A 20,836-nucleotide genomic window follows, 5' to 3' on the forward strand; every position below is an offset into this window, starting at 1 on the left:
TTCCCAGGTGAAATATATTATCTTGAGAAAACAATCTCATTGAAGATATTTTGAGTCTATGGCATTTGTGAATTAAATAAAGACTCAACTATAAATCTATACAATTTTATGGCTCTAAATCAGTGATTGAGAAATTATTATGTGGAATAGAAAACTTTCATAATTTAGGGACTGACCAGACCTTAATCTTGCAACTATCAATTGACCCAAATGACCAAAGGAAAATGATGTGACAAAACAGTTTAAACAGAATGGCTGGTCTTACTGTAGCAGCTCGTGTTAGCAGTTTGGAAATTCTGCCATCTTTCTCTTTTGACAGCAGAAGTCAAACCATTCTGAGAAATAGAAATTTTCAATTTACTCTGTACAAGCTGAATAAACATTTTAGGGTCATGACCATCACTCTGAACATTCTAAGATATGAAATACTTCTAAGAAAAAGAGGAATACAACACAATGCTGTTATTAATTCTTGTTTGTATCCTGGCAGTCCTACATCAATTCCTGTAAATACCACAATTGGGTGAGGACTTCATAGAAAAAATGAAATCACAGTTAACATTTTTTTGTGGAGAAATGTAAGCAAAAGCAGATATTCTTTCCTTAATTATGTAGGAAAATTATTTGGTTAGCAGTATTTTACTAAAATACCCCCCATTTTGGTGGCTTTAAGATATATATTTTGTAAGTCAGAATAAGCCGTCTTTGAAACAGAACAATTATTCTGAATTTAGTTATTTAATTTTGTACATCCAGAATGATTCACCTATATTATTGAAATTTACAAATCTAAGTGAAAGCAATAAATGCTGAAGAAGATGTGAAGAAAGGGGAATCCTCCTACACTGTTGGTGGCAATGTAAACTGGCAGAGCCACTGTGGAGAACATTATGGAGATTCCTTCAGAAATTAAAAAAAAAAAATCTATGTGCAACTTGATTCATAAGAAACTAATCAATCAACAAACAGGTGTTTATATGATGAATTTACTGAAGAACAAAATGAAAATGGATCCCTACTTTATATTGATTAATATTTCATATTTTGATTTAACATAAATTATTCTTGGGCATATAAAAGATGGTCAGTTTTCTAATTGTTAAATACTGATGGCTGTAATTCTAGAAAGAGGATGATCAACCACAGCCCATAATATATGTAGAATTACTTCATACTCAGGTTCTTGAAATAATAAGAAACATTTGAAATGTAAAAGTGCTATGGCTAGATACTTTTCATTTAATAATAGCTTTAAATTCAAATAGGTGGAATTAGTTGATTAAAATGCAATTAATATTCTTAAAAATCCTCTATATCTTTTCATAAACATAAAAGTTCAGTCTTACAAAAGTGTGAATAATCTGTTTTCAAATCTTATGAATGACAACTCTATTTCCTCCTCTGCATTCCATTAACCGAGACTGATGTAAAGATGGCCCTGCTATCGTCAGATCTTTCCTTTCTGTCATCTTCCTATTGGTGCAATGTAAAAGGAAGATAAATCTCATGACGCAAGACACTAACACCCTTTAATTAGTCTCTGGTTATTTACCTTGGGTGTTCCTTACAGTGGAAAGGCCAACTGAACCTACTGCCAAGCAAGAGCTGACGGTCACAAGGAAAGGTAATCACATTAAAACATTCAAAGAGAATAATTCTTATTCACAGCAGACTGTAATTATTACACCACCAAAGTTATTTTAGAAGAACATTTTCTTCCTTTTGGCTTTTATTGTTAAGCTTGAATATCCTTTGTCATGATTATGATATTAGTTTCTAATCTAAATCTTAGATTCTGTATAATGTTATGATAAAATTTATTTTTAACTTCACTTTGGGTTAAAGTCAAGATTTGATACTTGCTAAAGTACTGAAGACAATGTAGATTCTTAAAAAAAAAAAAAAGTATGTTCAAGACAGTGAATCTATTCCTACAGACAAATGTGGAGGGCTAACTTTTTAGGAAGATGAAAGTACAGCATAATCCAGATTGATCCCTTAATTAATTTCAAAATTTTATTTCTGTCTAAAGGTTATAATTTCATTTGTCATAGTATACAACTTTAAAAAATAACAGGACTTATACATCCTTCATGAAAGCTGAATAGTTCTGTTTCACAAATTTTTCTGGATTGCCAAGTTATGAAGGCAAATTCAAGTACTTACTGTTTTAAGTAACTGATAAGAATGGTCTTATTTCTCTGGTTTCTGTTTATGCTAAAAAGAGAATAACTACTACCATTTTACAAGATGTTTTTGTATGAGTGTTTGTGATATCATTTTGCATGAATTATAAAAAATTCCATGATTCACCATAGAAATATTGTTCAGACTACAATCTTAAAAGTTAGCCAATGCTTATTGTACAATATTTTTTCTATATTCACTGTACTGTATTGTAATCATCAAGCTTAATAAGAGACTAGATATTAATTATTCCAACCACAAAAAAGAAATGATAATTATGTGACATGACAGAGTTGTTAATTATCAATACAATTGCAATCAAATTATGATGCACAAATACATTAAATAAACATGTTAGACACATTAAATTAACACAATGTTATATATTAAATCTATTTCAACTAAGAAAAATTTCACTGGCAAGTGAAGAATTCATAAGGAGCTCCATTCTATTCAATGAAATTTGAGGAAACAATCAGTGCTGTAGGTTGCTCAAATTTGAACTCACATTAAGTTCTTTTCCATTCAGTGATATTCCATCAGAGGTTCTGAAGTCAGTTTAGTAGACAGCCTTTCTAGTCATTCTTACCTGGAAATCAAAATTGAGTTGAGTCTGGTGTGCGCTCTTTATCAAGCCTGAACTTCTAACTCTGTGACCCTAGTCTATAAAACTCAGTTTGCAGGTTTCAAGTCTATACAAGCATGATAACAATGGCTATAACAAGATGTAGTATTTAATTTATAAATGCAAGATTTATTAATATTTTAAAAATCTAAAATGTTATATGATCTTTCTAAAAAGACAATTTAGCTTTTCAAATCAAATAAATAGGTATTACTACCCTATACTTGAGTCTTTAGAAAGATAAGGTTAATTTATTTCTTCAAATATTTCATCCAGAAAACTGTAATTGTCATATCTTACATTTTTTCATTAAATTGATCAAGCTAATTATATAACTTATGATTACTGGAGAAGCAGATTATGAAAAATGCAGTTTCAGGATACTCCCCCCAATCTCTTTAAGTATTCCTACTAGATCAATCACAGAATTAGAGAATTTCAGACATTTCAGTTCAAACTTTTATTTATAGGCAAAAAGAATACTAGGGCCAGATAAAGGGAAATACTTATTCAAAGTAGAGAATAGAGCCCAAGATGGAGATCAGTTCTCCAAAGGAATGTGTAGTCACCTCAGTTTCTTACCTGAAGCCACTCGACTAGCGTTAGGAAAGCTATCTAATTCTTTAGCCTGGCATTTAATGCCTCATCTTTCTTTGCCCTAAACTTTCTATCCAACTTTGTCTTTCCCTTCCCTCCATTCAAATGCCCATGGATATTCCTAAGGAGTTCTCTTTTCCTTGAAGTTCCTCGCTATTAATCTCTGCATGGGCAAGTCCCACCTATATGCTATGTCCTACAGAAATAATTTATTGATTTCTTAACTGAACACTTCTATCTGTAGAACAGCACTTTTGTGACACTTTCTACTCTTTTATCTAACAGTGATTTGTGTACATTGCAACTCTTCCTAAAATTTATGTTACTTGACCAATTCACCTTAATAAGCTCAACGCTGACACACAGAGCTTTGTTCCTACTACGTTATTGGTACATATGAAACGAATACAGGATTAACCTTGTAATGACTCATTCAGTAACATAACCAAAAATTAAATTCATATATTTCCTACCATTTGGTTTTTCTAAAGCTTTTAATAAAATAGATTTTTCACATTGGCTATATCTCCCCCTCATTCTGGCTTTTCCCACCCTTAAATCAAATAAAACATTGCTCCAAGTCACTCCTAAATTATCAGCAACAGATCCTGTTAATCTAATGTTTTTAATTTAATTTTAGGTGCAATGATGAAGAGTTTTTTCCTAGTTGTGACTATCCTGGCATTAACCCTGCCATTTTTGGTGAGTTAATTTCATCTAATCAGTTTGTATCAAATTTTTTAAATTTATTGAAGGGCTTTAATTGTGTAAATTTCTAAATACAGTTATATTTTATAGAACAAAATAGCTACATAAGTAATTTATTTTTACATTTATTTTTCTTATTAAAGTCATATTCTTCTGGATATTCTTCTGGTCTCTAGGAATAAAGAAATCACACTTTATCATCTAGAGAAAACCTTTAAAATTCTTATATGATAGAGAAAATACATTTGGGGGGAAAAATCCTGAAAATATTTTTAAATTATAATATGCACTTAAAATAATTCACAAAAAATAAATATATAAACCATAGAGGAAGATCAGAAATGTTTTTAGTTAAATTCCTATTTCATGCAAACTCCAATTTGTTTCGAAACTAAATCCTTAAAATATTAGGAACTTGTTTAAGCTTTTTTACCAATTTCAAATAACTTGACATGTACTTTTAATATTTAAGTGTATTGTAACTTTTGTTATAATATTTCCATTGTGTCAACTCCCTCTCAGGGATTATATCCATAAACACCTCTTTGATTTTTAGGCAAACATCTGAAACCATCAGATGTTCATTTTCCTGTTCTTACTGTTGGCAAATAAGTGCCTGGGATCCCCAAATGAACATGAAAATAAAACAGACCAATAGCCAAAACAATGAGGAAAACTAGTCAAAAAAATTAAAAGGAAAAAACCCCAAACCTTTTTCATATTACATGTAATTATAGTACATTACAGAGTGTAATGCCTGAAAATCATAGTTATTTATGGATACAATCCCTGAGAGGGAGTTGACAAAATATGAAGATTATAACAAGAGTTACAATATATTTGAATGTTAAACATACATATCAAGTTATTTGAAATTGGTAAAAAGAAAAAAGAAAAACTTAAACAACATCCTAATATTTTAAGAATTTAGTCTCTAAATAGACTGGAGTTTGTGTGAGATAGGAATTTAATTAAAAACATTATACATTACCATGTGTAAAATTAGATAGCCAGTGGAAATTTGCTGTATGATGCAGGGAGCTCAAACCTAGGACTCTGTGACAACCTAGAGGGGTAGGATGGGGTGGGAGGTGGAAGGGAGGTTCAAGGGGGAGGGGACATAACATACCAATGGCTGATTCATATTAATGTATGGCAGAAACCAACACAATATTGTAAAGCAATTATCCTCCAACTAAAAATAAATACATTTAAAATTTAAATATCTGATGCTGTATGACCTCCTCTTGTTTTGATGGGCAGGGTCATGCTCAATAAATCTTTAATCCAATTTTCTGTTAATGGGCAGGGCTGTGTTCCCTCCCTGTTTTTTGACCTGAGGCCAAATTATGGTGGAGGTAATGAAGATAATGGCTGGCGACCTTCTTCAAAAGGTCCCATGCAAACACCACTGCACTCAGTGCCCCCAGCCTGCAGCAGGCCACCTCTGACCGATGCCTCTGCCAGAGACTCCTGGACACTCATGGGCAAGTCTGGTTCAGTCTCTTGTGGGGTCATTGCTTCTTTCTCTTGGGTCCTGGTGCACACAAGCTTTTGTTTGTGCCCTCCAAGAGTCTGTTTCCTCAGTCCTGTGTAAGTTCTAGAGGCTCTATGGTGGGGTTAATGGTGACCTCTTCTAAGAGGGCTTATGCCATACCCAGGTCTACTGCACCCAGAGCTCCTGCCCAGCAGCAATCAACTGCTGACCTGTACCTCCACAGGAGACATTCAAACAAAGTTCTGGCTCAGTCTCTGTGGAGTCTCTGGGTCCTGGTGCATACCAGGCTTATTTGAGCCCTCCAAGCATCTCTGGCGGGTATGGGGTTTGATTCTAAATGCTATTTCACCCTTCTACCATCTTGCTGGGGCTTCTCCTTTGCCCTTGGACATGAGGTATCTTTCCTCGGTGGGATCCAACATTCTTCTGTTGATGGTTGTTCAGCAGTGAGTGAAATTTTGGAGTTCTTGCAGAAGATGAGCACAAGTCCTTATACTCTGTAACAAACTACTTCTACTCTACAACAAACTGGAAAATTCATAAAGAGATGGGAATACCAGACCACCTGACCTGCCTCCTGAAAAATCTGTATGCAGGTCAAGAAGCAACAGTTAGAAATGGACATGGAACAACAGACTGGTTCCAAATCAGGAAAGGAGTACATCAAGGCTATATATTGTCACCGTGATTATTAACTTATACACACAGTACATCATGAGAAATGCTGGGCTGGATGAAGCACAAGTTGGAATCAAGATTGCCAGGAGAAATATCAATAACCTCAGATATGCAGATGACACCACCCTTATGGCAGAAAACGAAGAAGAACTAAAGAGCCTCTTGATGAAAGTGAAAGAAGAGAGTGAAAAAATTGGCTTAAAGCTCAACATTCAGAAAACGAAGATCATGGCATCCGGTCCCATCACTTCATGGCAAATAGATGAGGAAACAATGGAAACAGTGACAGACTTTATTTTCTGGGGCTCCAAAATCACTGCATATGGTGACTGCAGCCATGAAATTAAAAGACGCTTGCTCCTCGGAAGAAAAGCTTTGACCAACCTAGATAGCATATTAAAAAGCAGAGACATTACTTTGCCAACCAAGGTCTGTCTGGTCAAAGCTATGGCTTTTCCAGTAATCATGTATGGATGTGAAAGTTGGACTATAAAGAAAGCTGAGCACTGAAGAATTGATGCTTTTGAACTGTGGTGTTGGAGAAGACTCTTGATAATCCCTTGGACTGCAAGGAGATCCAACCAGTCTGTCCTAAAGGAAATCAGTCCTGAATATTCATTGGAAGGACAGATTCTGAAGCTGAAACTCCAATACTTTGGTCATCTGATGAGAAGAACTGACTCATTGGAAAAGACCCTGATACTGGGAAAGATTGAAGGCAGGAGGAGAAGGGAACAACAGAGGATGAAATGGTTGGATGGCATTACCGACTCTGGACATGAGTTTAAATAAGCTCCAGGAGTTGGTGATGAACAGGGAAGCCTGGCGTGCTGCAGTCCATGGGATTGCAAAGATCTGACATGACTGAGCGACTGAACTGAATTGATGACCTCCTCTTAAACTGTAAAATTTGGAACAGCACTAGTCCTTGTTTCATAATTCATTTATTATTAAATTTAGTTTTGCTTTCAAGTTAATATCTCTTAAATAATTCTATTTGGTAAATTTTTAGAATCTTTTTAAAAATCTGAATTACTATGACCTTCATATTTCTTCCTTTCTTCTTTGAAATTTGATTTTATTGTGGTCACCTGCATATTTAGAACTTGGGCTTTCTCTTGAGGGATAGAGGTTAAAGTTTAAATCAGAAAGTGATTCACAACTGCTTGACCTCTGAAAACATCTTCTTGAACTATTTAAGCCAGTGCTATCCCCAAACTCTCCTTCCTGTCTTCACAAAGCTACAAGCCCCATGGATATAAACAAATAATTCAAAAGAAGAATGAAAATTTATATAATTTTTACCATCCAATCTTATACAATCTTACTTACCCAATCAAAATCATACAACTTAATACAGCAATCGGAGAAGGCAATGGCACCCCACTCCAGTACTCTTGCCTGAAAGATCCCATGGACTGAGGAGCCTGGTAGACTGCAGTCCATGGGGTCACTAGGAGTCAGACACGACTGTGTAACTTTCAAGTAGACATCCTGAGCGACTTCACTTTCACTTTTCACTTTCATGCATTGGAGAAGGAAATGGCAAGCCACTCCAGTGTTCTTGCCTGGAGAATCCCAGGGACGGGGAAGCCTGGTGGGCTGCCGTCTCTGGGGTCACACAGAGTCAGACACGACTGAAGTGACTTAGCAGCAGCAGCAGCAATACAGCAATGTTGTAGCATCTTTTATGTGCTAAATGTATTCCTTCTCTCCAAAATATAAATAACTAAGATAACACTTATTACTAGCAATTACAAGATGAACTGCACAATCTTATAGTCTACTGATGACATTATAAATTGGTATATCTTTACTGTACAGAAGTTTAATAATTTCTGTATTTTCCCCCCAAAATCATATTTTTGATGGACTGTTTTAAGAAATCACTGAAAACTATTTAAAAGGCCATTGACATCTGGGCTTCCCTGGTGTCTCAGAAAGTAAAGAATCTGCCTGCATGCAGGAGACCTAGTTTTCATCCTTGGATTGGGAAGATTTCCCCGGAGAAGGGAATGGCTACCCACTCAAGTATCTTACCTGGAGAATTCATGGACAGGGGAGCCTCGTGGGCTACAGTTCATAGGTCATTTTAAAAGTCCATTGATATCTATCCAGATGTTATCCATGCCTGTATTTATAATAAAAACATTTTTTGATAAACCTTTAAAAGTTAACAGTAAAGAACAAACATTTCATGACATAACCATTGATTGTTTTTCAACTTTGAATATGCAAGTATGAAAACTGAGGTGATGGAAAAAATGATATGAGATCATATGCCTTTAAAAAATTTAAGATACAAGATACTAAAATGAACATATACCAGGAATACATAATGCAGGTAGACTGATATTATATCAAATCTATATCTAAATTTTCAGGATTTTTTAGTGTAGGCAAACTTTCAATATTAATATAACTTTTTAAATTTTAAACTAATGACTTAATAAATTTAGAGGTAAATAAGTCCCTGTCTTAACACACCCTGTATTTTATTATTTTTTTTAAATCTCTGATATCCTATACCAACAACTTCCTAAAGGTTTATAGGATCTTTTATATCCCAGGGATATGTGTGAAAAGTCTTAAACTAAAACTGTCATCTTAAAACTATTTACCATTATGAACTCACCTTTTGTAAGTTTTAAAGCTTCATATAGATATGCCTGGAAACTACTTTCTCACTCCTGATTTCCTATGCATGTTACAATCCAGAACTAAGAAAAGTACTATAAATACATGATAATTTTTTAAATGCTATTATTTATATAACATTTATATACCAGTGTTATGCTAGAGGCAATTTTTTAATCAAGCACTGGATGGATGGATTTTTAATCAACCAGATGGATGATACGGGGAGGGAGGAGGGAGAGGGATTCAGGATGGGGAACATGTGTACACCTGTAGCGGATTCATGTTGATGTATGGCAAAACCAATACAATATTGTAAAGTAATTAGCCTCCAATTAAAATTAAAAAATTTATATTAAAAAAAAGAAAACCTCATAAATCATCTTAGGAGAGCAGAAACAAAAAAAATATGCTAAATTCTCCTCTTATTTTTAGCAATATATATTCAATACAAATTGAATATAGGTTGTTCATGTTCTTCATTTAAGCAATATCATATATAGTTGTTGGTACAGAGATCAAATGATCATATTCTTTTCAATCTTAAATTTTTCTCCCTAAATAGTGATTTTTAAGAACAACTTAACCATGGGGCTCATTATTGCTATTTAAGTTAGCATGTATCTGTCATTTCTTGAGGGTTTCACAGACTATCTGCTAAGTCACTTCAGTCGTGTCCAACTCTGTGCGACCCCATAGACGGCAGCCCACCAGGCTCTCCCATCTCTGGGATTCTCCAGGCAAGAACACTGGAGTGGGTTGCCATTTCCTTCTCCAATGCATGAAAGTGAAAAGTGAAAGTGAAGTCACTCAGTCATGTTCGACACTTAGTGATCCCATGGACTGCAGCCCACCAGGCTCCTCCATCCATGGGATTTTCCAGGCAAGAGTACTGGAGTGGGGTGCCATTGCCTTCTCTGTCACAGACTATAGATAACCTAGAAAAGTGCTTTATAATATTTTACAATACTAAAATAAAAGCAAGAAAAACATGTTTTATCTTTTTTATAAAAGATATTTTTAAATCACAAAAACTAGACTCTATCATGCTTTTTTTCTTCTAACTTCTTGTTTCTGATTCTTTCTCTGAATCTCAACAGGGTGCCCAGGAGCAAAACCAAGAACAACCAATAGTAAGTTTGTTTCCAGTAGAGATATGAATCCAAAGAATAAAATTCTGCAAAGTTTAATGATATTAAAATGCCTTCTATCAAAAGACTAAGTAAATATTTAAACTACATAAAATAGTTGAATAATCTTTGTAAAAATAATCATTTCAGCAACCATTCATATGAATCCACATCAATGTTTATCTAAAATCTTGGTATCACTTTACAGGCCAAGTCGTGTTGATTTTCATGAGTATTTAGCAACATGAGAAAACCTTCTCAGAATTTAATACTGGGAAAACAATGAAAACAAAAGCAAAGCTTAATATTTTTTCTGTCTACTTTTTAAGAAATGGGGAATGATCCCTCTCTGAAACATCTTCAGATGCTTCTCATACAATTGTATTCATTCCCCCAGTTTGTTTGAATGAATACCTTTAAATATGTCTCCTTTCATGAGAAAGCCTTGCTTTGAGGTATAATTTCATTAATTTGTTTCTATTCATAAGGAAAGATCTAATGATTTTGTATTTTATAACTGTACCTAATTAATATTAATTAATAGAACTAATCAATTATTATAATTAGTTAATTATAATATAATATTATATATATCACATGATGTGATGTGATGTGGAATATATATATTTATCATATAATATGATATTATGTGATATATATCACATTATATCACAATATATCACATGACGTGATGTGGAATATATATTATATTATTATATAGTTTTATATAATATATATTAATAATTGATTAGTTCTATTACTTTGGCCACCTGATGTGAAGAGCTGACTCATTTGAAAAGACCCTGATGCTAGGAAAGATTGAGGGCAGGAGGAGAAGGGGACGACAGAGGATGAGATGGTTGGATGGCATCATGGACTCAATGGACATGGGTTTGGGTGGACTCCAGGAATTGGTGATGGACAGGGTGGCCTAGTGTGCTGCAGTTCATGGGGTCAGAAAGAGTTGGACACAACTGAGCGACTGAACTGAACTGAACTGAATATATAATATATAAATATTATAATATTATATATAATATATATTATAACATTTTATAAATTATATAAAAATATATAAACCAAAGAATCCATATCACATCACATCATTACATATAATATATAATATAATGTATAATTTATAATATTAGATGATTATATAATATACAATATTAATATATCAGTATATAATATAATTGTATATAGTTAACTGCACCTAATTAATGTATTTTATGACTGCACCTAATTGATAGAACTGTGGCAAATAAAGATGGAAAATTTCCTAACTGATTTTTAATGGATAAAACTAAGCAGAAAAAAAACCCCAACATATAAACCCAGGAATCCACATCACATTATTTTTACTATTTTGCTTGAATTAGTTTAGATAAAATGCACCCTTAACCTAATCCCTAGATAAATAAAATAAAAAACAATTACAAACATGTGGTGAGAATAAACATATATATATATATATACACACACACACATATACACACTCATATATATGGAAAGAGATATACAGTTTTTTTCTTTGTGTGTAGTATGCTTGTGTATTGTATGTCAAAGCTCTCTATGAAACTGGTCTAGCTGTGGTGCTTATAAAGTGCAACATTTACTGAGCACTTTTTATATATGCCAAGCTCTGGGCAAAGTGGTTTACATTATGAGCTATCTCATCTAATTTTTTTTGAAACTAATGTTATTTTTAATATTTGCTGAAAATCAAGAAGTGGAAGGAAGATGTACAAATCCATATTTTATAAAATAATATGGTTTCTGGGTTCACTATTCCCAATGTTGTACTTTCTTAACATCAAATACTGTAACAATTTGTTTCAAAAAATTCTGATTTAAGATATCTCTTCACTCTGCTTCTGCTGCTGCTAAGTCGCTTCAGTCCTGGCTGACTCTTGCGACCCCATAGATGGCAGCCCACTAGGCTCCCCAGTCCCTGGGATTCTCCAGGCAAGAAATAATACCATTCTGCATAATTTATTTTTTTACAGCGCTGTGAGAAAGATGAAAGATTCTTCAGTGACAAAATAGCCAAATATATCCCAATTCAGTATGTGCTGAGTAGGTATCCTAGTTATGGACTCAATTACTACCAACAGAAACCAGTTGCACTAATTAATAATCAATTTCTGCCATACCCATATTATGCAAAGCCAGCTGCAGTTAGGTCACCTGCCCAAATTCTTCAATGGCAAGTTTTGTCAAATACTGTGCCTGCCAAGTCCTGCCAAGCCCAGCCAACTACCATGGCACGTCACCCACACCCACATTTATCATTTATGGCCATTCCACCAAAGAAAAATCAGGATAAAACAGAAATCCCTACCATCAATACCATTGCTAGTGGTGAGCCTACAAGTACACCTACCATCGAAGCAGTAGAGAGCACTGTAGCTACTCTAGAAGCTTCTCCAGAAGTTATTGAGAGCCCACCTGAGATCAACACAGTCCAAGTTACTTCAACTGCGGTCTAAATACTCTAAGGAGACATCAAAGAAGACAACGCAGGTAAATAAGCAAAATGAATAACAGCCAAGATTCATGGACTTATTAATAAAATCGTAACATCTAAACTAGCGTAGATGGATAAATTAAATCTGTTACAGAGAAGGCGAAATGGGCTAATTATAACTTACATTTGCTGGTTCTTTATCATGTATATACTAGATTCTTTCCCAACAAGAAAGTTTTAAAATATTTTACAAAATGAGTAAAAATTGCAGATTTTATTATTAAACCTTTTTCAACAATTGGTATACTCCTTGAATCTATTAGTTTTATTTTACTCCTGTTCACACACAAAAACAGTAAAATACAGTGTCAACTCATGATTTTTCTTATCTCAAAAATATGTTTTCTTAGAAAAAAATCATATAGGATATGAGTTTAAATATATTTTAATTGTATACCAGTGTTGTTGCACTCTACTTTTGGTAAGAATAGAATGAAAGGAAACAATGTTTCACTCATAGCATTTTATCTCAGGCATCACTTCTGAAAGGATGTATAAGGTTAGGCACCCAAATTTCTCCTATTGTAAGGTAATCCCACAGAAAAATTCTAATTTTTAACTTGAAAAGCACCTACTTATTAAGAGGAAACTTTCAGAACTTTAAATATAATGTAAAATATGTCTATTTATTATTTGAATCAATGGATAATGGCAGAGTCCAAAATAATTTAAAACACATGAAGAGGTTAAACAGAAAGATCAATAAGATAGAAAATAACTAAAGATTGTGAAATAATTTAGGAAGAAAGTGACAACATTTTGAGAGTCTAGGCAACAAATACTTTCATCACACTGTCTACATGATTTTTGGTCTAAAATGAACTCAGCATGATATAATGGTAATAGCAATAGATCAGAGAAGCCTGGTTCTTCTGTTGTGTGACTTTAAGCAATTCATTACTCTCTCTAAAGAGTCATCACTCTCATTTTCTCATAATTTTGGTTGCTATGAGATTCAAGTGAGAAAGCATATTGTGAATGAGATGTAAAAAGCAATCAATCTGTGAAATATAATGCTCTAGAAAAGAAGTATAATTAGTAAATATTAAAATTTACTTTCAACTAAAATATCAAGTCCTTACTAAATTATCAAAACTACATAACAATCTCAGTTTAATCCTGTAGCAGCCATATGGAATGGATTATATTACCATCTTAAATCCACAAATGAAAGCTATGGATGCAGATTGCTACAGCTGAAAGTTCAAAACTGGAAACCAAATCAAACTTGCTTGATTTCAGATAGTAAGGCTTAATTAGTACGTCTGCTATTTCCATATGGGCTATTTGTTAAAAAAAATAAAAATAAAAACAGAAAACATACTCTAATTTTCCAAGATCAGCATATGTGTAAATTTTATTACTGAGATTGTGTTTAATAGGACATCTGGTAAGAAAGAGAAGATAATAAGCTGATAAATCTTTGACTCATTAAAATTTCAAAAAGAAAATGAAAAAATTAATGGACACAAAATGAAAACAAGTAATTGAGTATGCAACTATCTATTTTATTGATATGAAATACATTATATTTACATGATTGTTTTTAATAAAATAATCATTATCTCAATAGTCAACATTTGTTCAAAACTCAAGAACCTAGATTCCTAAGTTAAAACCACACAGTATAAGATCACTTATAAAAAAAGAATGTATAGGACTGTGTCTTTCTGTGAATATTAGATGAAGACAATTGTATCAGTTCACTATGTGGTGAATTTAAATATTTAAATTTATATATTTAGTTAGATAAACTACTTGGATACAGACATGAAGCAAATCACGGAAGCTAAATAAAATACATATCATGAGAACTGTTAGCACATTGTGAACTAAATCTCTAAACTGTCATTTTTATAGGTTTAGCTGAAACTGAATGACTACTTCAAACTTTCCTTTGGCCAGTTGTCTGCCTTCAGTGAACAGAGAATATGATTTTCACAGATCCGGCTCCTTTCTCGTCTCCTCTTACATTTTACTTTTATGCCAGATTTAGTTTTTTGATTCCTGCATAATAAAGCCAATCAAATGCAATGGATCTCTTTTCTTTTTTAATTTATTTATTTTAATTGGAGGCTAATTACTTTACAATATTGTATTGGTTCTACCACACATCAACATGAATCTGCCACGGGCATACACGTGTTCCCCATCCTGAACCCCCCTCCCACCTCCCTCCCCATACCATCCCTCTGGGTGATCCCAGTGCACCACCCCAAGCATCCTGTATCCTGCATTGAACCTGGACTGGCGATTCATTTCTTATATGATATTATACATGTTTCAATGCCATTCTCCCAAATCATCCCACCCTCTCCCTCTCCCACAGAGTTCAAAAGACTGTTCTATACATCGTGTCTCTTTTGCTGTCTCGCATATAGGCTTATCATTACCATCTTTCTAAATTCCATATATATGCGTTAGTATACTGTATTGGTGTTTTTCTTTCTGGCTTACTTCACTCTGTATAGTAGGCTCCAGTTTCATCCACCTCATTAGAACTCATTCAAATGTATTCTTTTTAATGGCTGAATAATACTCCATTGTGTATATGTACCACTGCTTTCTTATCCATTCATCTGCTGATGGACATCTAGGTTGCTTCCATGTCCTGGCTATTATAAACAGTGCTGCGATGAACATTGGGGTACATGTGTCTCTTTTGATTCTGGTTTCCTAGGTGTGTATGCCCAGCGGTGGGATTGCTGGATCATAACGCAGTTCTATTTCCAGTTTTTTAAGGAATCTCCACACTGTTCTCCATAGTGGCTGTACTAGTTTGCATTCCCACCAACAGTATAAGAGGGTTCCCTTTTTTCCACACCCTATCCAGCATTTATTGCTTCTGGACTTTTGGATCGCAGCCATTCTGACTGGCGTGAAATGGTACCTCATTATGGTTTTGATTTGCATTTCTCTGATAATGCATGATGTTGAGCATCTTTTCATGTGTTTGTTAGCCATCTGTATGTCTTCTTTGGAGAAATGTCTATTTAGTTCTTTGGCCCATTTTTTGATTGGGTCATTTATTTTTCTGGAGTTGAGCTGTAGGAGTTGCTTGTATATTTTTGAGATTAGTTGTTTGTCAGTTGCTTCATTTGCTATTATTTTCTCCCATTCTGAAGGCTGTCTTTTCATCTTGCTTATAGTTTCCTTTGTTGTGCAGAAGCTTTTAAGTTTAATTAGGTCCCATTTGTTTATTTTTGCTTTTATTTCCAATATTCTGGGAGGTGGGTCATAGAGATTTATATTGGAGAGTGTTTTGCCTATGTTCTCCTCTAGGAGTTTTATAGTTTCTGGTCTTACATTTAGATCTTTAATCCATTTTGAGTTTATTTTTGTGTTAGAAAGTGTTCTAGTTTCATTCTTTTACAAGTGGTTGACCAGTTTTCCCAGCACCACTTGTTAAAGAGATTGTCTTTAATCCATTGTATATTCTTGCCTCCTTTGTCAAATATAAGGTGTCCATATGTGCATGGATTTATCTCTGCATTTTCTATTTTGTTCCATTGATCTATATTTCTGTCTTTGTGCCAGTACCATACTGTCTTGATGACTGTGGCTTTGTATTAGAGCCTGAAGTCAGGCAGGTTGATTCCTCCAGTTCCATTCTTCTTTCTCAAGATAGCTTTGACTATTCAAGGTTTTTTTGTATTTCCATACAAATTGTGAAATTATTTGTTCTAGCTCTGTGAAAAATACCATTGGTAGCTTGATAGGGATTGCATTGAATCTATTGATTGCTTTGGGCAGTATACTCATTTTCACTATATTGATTCTTCCGATCCATGAATATGGTATATTTCTCCATCTATTAGTGTCCTCTTTGATTTCTTTCACCAGTGTTTTATAGTTTTATATATATATATATATATATATATATATATATATATATATATATATGTCTTTAGTTTCTTTAGGTAGATATATTCCTAAGTATTTTATTCTTTTCGTTGCAATGGTGAATGGAATTGTTTCCTTAATTTCTCTATTTTCTCGTTAATAGTGTATAGGAATGCAAGGGATTTCTGTGTGTTGATTTTATACCCTGCAACTTCACTATATTCATTGATTAGTTCTAGTAATTTTCTGGTGGAGTCTTTAGGGTTTTCTATGTAGAGGATCGTGTCATCTGCAAACAGTGAGAGTTTTACTTCTTTTCCAATCTGGACTCCTTTTATTTCTTTTTCTGCTCTGATTGCTGTGGCCAAAACTTCCAAAACTATGTTGAATAGTAATGGTGAAAGTGGGCACCCTTGTCTTGTTCCTGAATTTAGGGGAAATGCTTTCAATTTTTCACCATTAAGGATAATGTTTGCTGTGGTTTTGTCATAGATAGCTTTTATTATGTTGAGGTATGTTCCTTCCATTCCTGCTTTCTGGACAGTTTTTATCATAAATGGATGTTGAAAGAGTCTGTGAATACACCTCAGGGGTTATTTGAAACTTTGAAATTCCAAGGTAAATTTAGTGTGAATTTGGAAATACACATTTAATTGAAGGCAAAGCTCATAATTTCTTCTGATTCTCAAAGTGGTCCACTCATTAAGACCATCTTCTGCAGGATGATATGGGGAAAATCTAAAGTTATGGCTAAGTCATTGGGGTCAGAGAACTAAGCCATAGTGTTCAACTCTAGAAGACCACAAAGTGATTCTTGAGCAGCCAAGAGAGAGAATGAGAACACTAGAGTTAGCATTACGTGCCCAAAAGTAATGCCAATTTTAGTCTAGATCATTCCCGAGAGCAAATTCCCAGGCTCAGAGTCTTTAACATTCTCACCAAATAAAATAACTCTCTACTTTCAGATTCTGATTTTTTTTTTTTAATTAACACTAATAGGGGCTTCCCTGTGACATAGTAAATCCTTCAACTACAATTTCCATTTTAAGAAAATACATTGGTGAGTTGGTTATTTTGGGTTTGGATAAATTACTTTCAGAGGTAAAGTCCATTTCTGCAAAGGTAGTTTATATGAGAAATTATGTCTTTAGCATGGAAAATAAATGAGATCTGGAGGGTCACACATAGTCATTCATTTATCAATTATTTGCCAAATGCCCACTATGTGAATATAGCATGCTTCCTCCCCACCTCTAGGACCTCATGGTCTGGTGAGAAATAGAAAAACATCTTATTATTCAAGTTCTCAGGTCTTCCAAAACAGTTATAAGTTATATAATAATAATTTATTTACCACTTTTTTAAATGTATAAAAAGTTCTCACACATATAAACCTCTTAATCTTCACTAGTAACCTCTTGAAATAGCTTCTTATTGATCCTCATTTTGTATGAAAGTGTTGAAAAGTGAAGTGCTAGTAGCTCAGTCCTGTCGGGACTCTTTGCAACCCTATGGACTGTAGCCTTCCAAACTCCTCTGTCCATGGGATTCTCCAGGCAAAACACTGGAGTGGGCTGCCACAGCCTCCTCCAGGGGATCCTATCAATCCAGTGATCGAACCTGAGTCTCCTGTGTCTCCTGCATTGCAGGTGGATTCTTTATCATCTGAGCCACACTTTAGTTAAACATACAATGAAAATTTATAGGCTTTAGATTTGGATAGAACTGAATTAAAGTTTTGCTCACAATCGCTTGCTTAACTGTGTGGCTCTGGGTAATAAATAAGGTGGAAAGTACATTTTTTGATTTACTGATATATGTGTCAGGCTCTCTATAAAAGATTTTACATGTTTTACTTTATTTCACATAGAACTCTCTTAAAGAGGCTCTATGATTATGTTCACATATAAATGAAGAAACTGAGGCCCAGAGAGATTAAGTATTAATAATTTGCCCAAGAACAAAAATCCACTAAATGGTAGAGTTTTGTTTTGAACTCTAGCAATTCAATCTATCAGACTTTGTTATCTGACTCTAGGACACACAACCTTGAGTCCGAGACATTCATGATAATATCCTCCATTAACTGGGCATTCAATAAATTTTAACCCCTATCCATAAAGAACATTCACAAGGTAAAGTTAAATTCATGATCTTACTATTACTACCTTCCTACTTCCTCTAGGTCTATTAGAGCCTCATACCATTCAGTCCAATGACTCAGAAACAAACCCTCATGGCTTTAGCTGCATTATCACCAACACCAGCACTTGCCTGAAGCTGCTGAAATCCTTTGGGTAATTCATATCACATTATCAAAATTGGTCTCCTTGGTTTAGATATCACATGCTTAAGAAAAACTTTCCCCAACTTCTAATACCAAATGCTTCACACATGTGCTACCACAGCACCCTTTCCATACCAGTTCCTTTCCCCTTCCCCAATACCAGTTCCCCTGTTTCACCTGCCTGTCTAGCTCTTCTGCTGGGAGGTAAGCCCTATGAGCACAGTAACTATGTTCTCTCATCACTGTCTCTCTAAAGTAAGACCCAATACACTGTTTGAAGTAAAAGTGTCAGTCACTCAGTCATGTCTGACTCTTCAACCCCATGGACTATAATCCACCAGACCTCCTGTCCATGGAATTCTCCAGGCAAAAATACTGGAGCAGGTATCCATTACCTTCTCCAGGGAATCTTCTCAACCTAGGGATGGAATCCATGTCTCCTGCATTGCAGGCAGATTCTATACTATCTGAGCCACCAGGGAAACCCCAATACATTGTACGTGCTGTGCTGTGCTTAGTCACTTCAGTCGTGTCTTACTCTTTGTGACCCTATGGACTGTAACTCCCCAGGCTCCTCTGTCCATGGGATTCTCCAGGCAAGAATACTGAAGTGGGTTGCCATGCCCTCCTCCAGGAGATCTTCCTGACCCAGGGATCGAATCTGCGGCTCCTGTGGCTCCTGCATTACAGGCAGACTCTTTACCGCTGAGCCACACTGTATAATAGAAGCTAAATAAAGTCACTGAGTACACTAAAGCCTTTAACTGTGTGATCACAACAAATTCTGGAAAATTCTAAAAGAGATGGGAATATCAGACCACCTTACCAGACTCCTGAGAAACATGTACACAGGACTAGAAGCAAGTTAAGAGTCAGACATGGAAAAATGAACTGGTTCAAAATTGGGAAAGGAGTACGTCAAGGCTGTATATTATTGCCCCACTTATTTAACTTATATGCAGAGTATATCATGAAAAATGCTGAGCTGGAAGGCTCACAAGCTGAAATTAGGATTGCCTGGAGAAATATTAGCAACCTCAGATGTGCACACTAACAGCAAAAAATGAAGAGCAATTAAAGAACTCTTGAAGAAGGTGAAAGAGGAGAGTGGAAAAACTGGCTTAAAACTCAAAATTAAAAAGCTAAGATCATGGCATCTGGGGCCCATCACTTCATGGCAAATAGATGGAGAAAAAGTGGAAGCAGTGATACATTTTATTTTCTTGGGCTCCAAAATCACTGCAGATGGTGACTGCAGCCGTGAAATTAAAAGACACTTGCTCCTTGTACACCTATGACTGATCCATGTGATGTTTGGCAGAAAACAACACAGTTGTATAGCAATTATCCTTCATTTAAAAATAGATAAATTTCTTTAAAAACTTTGACAAACCTAGACAGCATATTAAAAAGCAGAGACATCACTTAGCTGACAAAGTTCCATATAGTTAAAATTTTTCCAGTAGTCAATCACAAATAGAGAGTTGGACCAGAAAGAAGGCTGAGTGCTAAAGAATTGATGCTTTCAAATTGTGGTGCTATAGAAAACTCTTGAGAGTCCCTTGGACAGAAAGATTAAACCAGTGAATACCTAGAGGAAATCAACCTTGAATACTCATTGGAAGGTCTGATGCTAAAGGTGAAGCTCCAATACTTTGGCCACCTAATGCAAAGAGTGACTCATTGGAAAAGACCCTGATGCTGGGAAAGGTTGAGGGCAGGAGGAGAAGGGGGTGACAGAGAATGAAACAGTTGGATGGCATCATAGACTCAATGGACATGAGTTTGAGAAAACTTCAGGATTTAGTGAAGGACAGGGAAGCCTGGTGTGCTGCAGTTCATGGGGTTGCAAAGGGTTGGACACGACTAAGCGACTGAACAACAAGACATTTGCTAAACAAATGAGTAAGTAAAGAAATAAAACAGTTGTTAATAACTGAAATTAAAATACCCATTAAATATAACTAAATAATCTAGAATTTTCTTTACCAAAATCCAGGAGGGAAAATGTTAACCTTAGCAGTTTATTATTGATCATAAACCAAACTACCAAATGCCAATTTTAAACTCAAAAGAAAATTATTGAAAATCATAATACCAATCACAGCAATATAAAAGG

At 34.6% G+C, this 20,836-nt stretch overlaps 1 protein-coding gene across 1 annotated transcript; it reads left to right on the forward strand.

Annotated features, from left to right (window-relative positions):
- The first annotated feature begins 1,563 nt into the window (after nucleotides 1-1,563).
- Nucleotides 1,564-14,620, forward strand: CSN3 (casein kappa). The gene is given in 5 exon segments (NM_174294.2): nucleotides 1,564-1,624; nucleotides 4,050-4,111; nucleotides 10,031-10,063; nucleotides 12,067-12,583; nucleotides 14,448-14,620. Coding segments are annotated over 3 exon segments (573 nt in total). The 5' UTR covers nucleotides 1,564-1,624; nucleotides 4,050-4,054; the 3' UTR covers nucleotides 12,550-12,583; nucleotides 14,448-14,620.
- The last annotated feature ends 6,216 nt before the right edge of the window (nucleotides 14,621-20,836 follow it).

This window comes from Bos taurus, chromosome 6, assembly GCF_002263795.3.
Source record: "Bos taurus isolate L1 Dominette 01449 registration number 42190680 breed Hereford chromosome 6, ARS-UCD2.0, whole genome shotgun sequence".
Classification (NCBI taxonomy): domain Eukaryota; kingdom Metazoa; phylum Chordata; class Mammalia; order Artiodactyla; family Bovidae; genus Bos; species Bos taurus.